The 5,293-nt window shown below is 40.0% G+C and overlaps 1 protein-coding gene and 1 long non-coding RNA gene across 3 annotated transcripts in view; both read left to right on the top strand.

Moving 5' to 3' along the window:
* ubxn8 (UBX domain protein 8) overlaps window positions 1–3,938 on the top strand; it is an 8,501-nt gene extending 4,563 nt beyond the window's left edge. For both annotated transcript variants that reach the window (XM_056265582.1, XM_056265583.1), the window contains exons 5-8: window positions 1,887–2,027; window positions 3,440–3,481; window positions 3,578–3,652; window positions 3,725–3,938. In XM_056265582.1, the coding sequence (XP_056121557.1) occupies window positions 1,887–2,027; window positions 3,440–3,481; window positions 3,578–3,652; window positions 3,725–3,895 (429 nt within the window). In that variant the 3' untranslated portion in view covers window positions 3,896–3,938. The remainder of the gene's footprint in view (window positions 1–1,886; window positions 2,028–3,439; window positions 3,482–3,577; window positions 3,653–3,724) is intronic.
* Window positions 3,939–4,844: 906 nt separating this feature from the next.
* On the top strand, window positions 4,845–5,247 carry LOC130099761 (uncharacterized). Its single transcript, XR_008808451.1, has 2 exons — window positions 4,845–5,003; window positions 5,038–5,247. It is a non-coding gene; the product is annotated as an uncharacterized LOC130099761 (long non-coding RNA).
* Window positions 5,248–5,293: the final 46 nt, after the last annotated feature.

The raw sequence follows: 5,293 nt of genomic DNA, 5'->3' as shown, positions 1-5,293 counted from the left end.
CATCATCACTAGTGCCACATGCAGCAGGACGCCAAATGTGTTATTCTGGGGGGGTTTTACAATTACAAATAAGTCAAGTCATTATACAATACAGACTATACAATCAGCTTTACAGGGATAAACAGGAGAATAATGATCAATGATGCAAACAGAGTTCAGTTCTGCTGTAAAAGACAATAGAGTCATTGATCAGCTGAAGTCAGTTCAGTGTTGATTCAGTTCTGTTCAATAACTGTGTAAAGATCATCAATTATGAAATCAGTTCAATTGAACTATAAAGCAGCTCTGCAGAAAACATAGTGTCGTTATTCATCAGCAAATCTAGAATCTAGAGATGGTGCAGGGGTTCTCAACTCTGGCCCTCGTCCCGAGTCACTCACTGATCCCCACACACACACACACACACACACACAGAGCTGTAGAAAGCTACAGGCAGAGATGAGTTTGATCAGGGTTAGAGGTCGTCTCTGCAGGACAGTGGATCTCGAGGGCCAGAGCTGATATAATCAGTACAATTGATGATTTTAGCAACACAATCTTAGCATCTTTTGTGTACTGAATCCAGGAGCTATCTTCATTACAAAGTTATTAAACTAAATTAATAGTACTTATTAGTAGCAGTAATGGTGGTTATGCACAACACACTTCTGTATTGTGTAAAACAGGTCTCATCACTTCCTGTTCAGGTCATGTGTTCAGGTTCAGGAATGTGCTTCGTTTAGAGCCGTTTTACTCGAGATGCCTTCAAAGGAGCTGCCAGAGATAAGCTCCACCGCATGTGCAGATTGATATCTAAAGGTTTCACTAACATTTAGATATTTACATTGAATTAAATAGCAAACAATAAAAATAACTAGCTAGTTTAGCAATTACCTTAAGAGTCCATAGATCTCGCCATCAGTTGATACCGCTGTTAACACTTTCCCAGACGAGCGGATGTGATGAGATCTGCTTTCCTGTTTGTTCATGTGGTGTTCAGCATAAAGCCTATTAATAGCGATCAGGGCTGACTACAAATAGAGCATTTCTATCATGGCATTGGTAAGATTGCATCTTATTCGGAGGCTAAAACACTTTGGTGTGAGCAAAAATATCGTAGAGATGGTTTATAAGAATCTTGTAGAGAGAGAGTAATATGACTGTGGTATGCAGTTCTGACTGTTAAATCAAAGCAGAAATTGTCTAGGGTGGTTAACGTAGCTTGCGCAATTGTAGGTAACACATAAAGACAACTGAATGAGATATATTTATTAAAAGTTAAACAAAAAGCATGGGTTATTATAGAGGATTCTTCTCATCCCTTACGCTCTGTGCTCTAACTCTTCAGTTGCTACCATCAAGGAGACGGTTTAGACAACCTAGACGAGTACAAATGTGTACCAGATGTCATTTGTGCCAACTACTATTCCAATTTTAAGTGTTGAGAAGATATGAATATGAGTAGGGGTGGATATGTAGGCTATGCATAGGTTTACTGTTTTATTTTATGTATATTGTTATGTTTGTGTTGGTGTCCTTGTGTGTGGTGTATAGTGAAGCCAAAGACAAATTTTCACTTGTGGACAATAAAGGAACTAAACTAAACTAATGCTTAGTTGGGGACATTAATTTAATATTCAGCAATATTATTGATCTGTCTGCATTGACACCATTATATGAGAGCTGAACTGAGCTGGACGATGACATCACGGTTTTATATGAACTAAATTAATAACTTTTTCACAACAGAAATGAACCATCACTGAACTTACTTAAGCTGGACTCAAGTGGACACAAACTTTGTTGCATTATTGTCCTGTTTTCTCTGTAAAGCTGTTGAAACAGCCTGTGTTGTAAAGGTGCCTTGACTGGACTGAGAGCACTTGTAACTGCATGCTGTGGTTCAGGGGGAGGAGGATCAGCTGTGTCCTGATGTGGCTGTAGACGAGAGCGCTAACCAGGGAGCGAGGAGGAGACGCACGCTGCTGCAGACTGTGACTCCAGATCCTGCGCGGACACACACGACACACACGCTCAAGCAGAAGAAGGTGGGAAGCACTGCGCTGTGCTCTGTGAATGATGCTCTAAAGGAGCCCTTAAAGCTACACTGTGTAACTTTTTTAGTTTATTCTTAGCTAAAAACACTTAGTTCTTTCAAAAATATATGTGCTCATTAATGTATATTTACTTCGTTCAAGTAATAAAGTATTCTCGTGAGTGTATAATGTGCCATTGAAAATACATACGGGTGAGGGGTTCTAATGTCGGTCGCCATGTTGCCCCTCCATCTTGAAAGTACATTAGCCAAAGAGGGACATACCCGTTAATTCAAGCTTCGCCTTTCGCGTTTTAACACTCGATGGCACCGTGTCGAATGTCATATAAATAACCTATATGTTACCTGACAAATTAAATTACTGCAAATTATAATAGTTTTCTAAAATAACCTCATCACTTGAAGGAACACTCATGGACGAGGTTGCACTGGAAGCCATGTTAATCTTGGACTACATTGGCCACCGTAGGAGTTAAAACGAAATCGGAATTGAGAGGAACAGAAACTAATATTCACTGGATGGTCATATACCTTTTCACCGCTAGATGGGGGTAAAAATCACACAGTGTAGCTTTAAGCACAGGTGTAAATGTGGGTCAGAAACTTACATGGGCCTGTGTGGAAGAAATGGGTTTGGTAACACTTTACAATAAGGTTAAGTAATTAACATTAGTTAAAGCTACAATATGTTATTTTCTCGCCGCTAGGGGTCGCTAACCTCTTACAATAACACAGGCGTAGGTTGATGACGCAGTGATAAGCGGAATGATGGGACTTGTCGTCATGCTGATCTAATAATGTTTATGGATGAGTGAATACACTGATGTTGTTATCATGACTGTGGTGTGAAGCGCGAGTGCTAATGAGAGACAGATCTCAGCGCCACACGCGAGTCTCGCGGATATAAAGGAATAAGGACTTAATTCTAATTTTACCGAACTACACAAGTGCTTATTACTACTCACACAGGTCAGTTTATTAGACGAATTAAACTTGAGGAAATTCTGTTTCACTTGGTCTACACTATCACACTAAACCGTGAAACATTTAGGATAAGGTAAGTACACAATTGACAGAAATATATAACACTGTGCAACTGGTTTTTGGATATTTTGATACAAAATTCTTACATATTGTACCTTTAACTTCATTAGCTAGCATGAACTAATAATGCACTTCACTTATACAGCATTTATTAATCTTTGTTAATGTTATTTTCTTTATTAAAATCGTGTTAACATTAGTTAATGCACTGTGAACTAACATGAGCAGCTTTATTTGTATTAATAACAAAGATTAACAAATACAGCAACAAATGGTTATTGCTCATGGTTAGTTCATGTTAGTTAATACACTAATGAACCTTATTGTAAAGTGCTACCATGTGTCTTCTCTCCATTAAAGGTCATAGTTTTGCCGGACGAGCCGCCAGAGGACGCTGAGGGGGTGAGTGGACAGCACCTGATCCTGAGGAGTGAAGCCGCATGATATCTGGCACTGCCTCCTGTGTTTAGTTACATCTCTGCTCTAATGCACTGACAGGTTGTAAGAATAGCTGTAAGATGTCCCAGCAGAAGAACCATCCACCGGCGGTTCCTCAAGACCTGGAGCTCGACGGTGAGTCCTCCCTCATTCCTGCCGTCTGCTTTGCCTAGATGACACGTGACATTCCCTTCTCCTGATCATTAGCTCCTCCTGGACTGGATGATGAAGTCCGGCTATCCTCCCGCTCTCTACACGCTGTGCTCGTCCTTCCCGAGGGAACGCCTGCGCACGGCTGAGGGCCTGAGCCTGGAGGAGGCTGGGATCCTCTCACACACACTGCTGCACGTGGAGGAGAGCGAGCCGGCGCTCCCCTGACAGCACTCGGCTGCTCGAACACTGTACGGGACTGGGTGATGCGGTCACACCAGCCAACGGGACCGGAGATAGTATAGTTTGTTAATGTTCAAGAAGGGATTTGTATGGCAGACTCTGCGCTTCCAATGGTGTATGGATGAATCTTAGTTAGTCTGATCTAAGTTTTTCTATAATACATGAGTAATCCTGCCAAGATACTATGTTTATTAAATCAGCAAAAAAAGGGCAATGAAACAAATGCTACTTTGCTGTATAAATACATTCTTTTCTTTGATATTTTGAGGATTTCATGGGTAGTTTTCATACTAAGCTGCAGACTGTTACGCTTGTCTTGTTTTATCTAGTATCTGAATGTTCATATACTAAAAAGTTTAAAGTTCATACAATTTTGACTGTATCTTTGATCAAATAAATGCAGGTGTGCATAAGAGACTTTTTCAAAAACATTCAATGTTTTTCTTTGTAATCTTTCTCCAAAATGTATCAACTTGCCCGACTCTGAGACAACTTTTGCTTTGTTTGGCTAATGTCACAAGACTATAACAGTCGTCTCGGTTTAGTCATGGGTTGTAGATGCTGCAGCCTTTCTAAAACCACATAAAAAACATGTGGTTATGTATTTATATAATGGTTATGTGACGTTCTGGACAGCGACTTTGCCCTTCAACCCCCAAGGGAACCAAAGAATCCGATCAAAGCACTACTGAGTGATGAAATGTTTGCTTATTTTCTCAGAAAACATGGATATTTCAGACCATCTGTGAATGGAGAAAGAGTGTAGTTTCAAAGCTTGAACATCATCCCAGTATAGAAAACAAAAACACGTCATGATCCAGTCAATCCTTGACGGAAACTACAAAAATAAAACGCTTTCAGTAAAGAAAATTGTTGTCAGTAAAGACAACAATCCCTTAAATGTCAATAAAAGCACTACTAGTGTGTGGTTTTGGAGTAGCTTGCGATTAAAAGTACTTTATTAGCTCAAATACACCAAAGAAGAGGCTATCACTTATTAACAAATACACAGAAGACAGGAAACACAAAAGAAAAGAAAATGGTAAGATTAGACAAAGAGGAACAGTCAGATAAAGTCCATGTACACGTGTGTGTGTGTGTGTGTGTGTGTGTGTGTTCACTCCCAGAACGGAAGAGGCACGTCCTTCGGTTTCGACATTCCTTCCCGATAGGATTTGTGTGTGTGTGTGTGTGTTGTTTTTTGGGTGAATACAGGAGGAAAGAATGTCAGCTTGTGCACTTGTATAAAATGTTACCGTTTTTCACATGCCTGGCATTGCCATGTTTTTTCCAGTGATACTGTAAGAGAGAAAGCTAGTCACTTGCTTGTTTTTTTACTCAGAGTAATGTACAATTCAAGAAGGAAGGGAACATCTCTATTCA

This window comes from Rhinichthys klamathensis, unplaced genomic scaffold, assembly GCF_029890125.1.
Source record: "Rhinichthys klamathensis goyatoka isolate OS25496 unplaced genomic scaffold, OSU_Roscu_1.1 h1tg000236l_1, whole genome shotgun sequence".
Classification (NCBI taxonomy): Eukaryota; Metazoa; Chordata; class Actinopteri; order Cypriniformes; family Leuciscidae; genus Rhinichthys; species Rhinichthys klamathensis.
The sequence above is the reverse complement of the archived record's forward strand: the minus strand, read 5'-3'. Positions and strand labels throughout refer to the sequence as shown.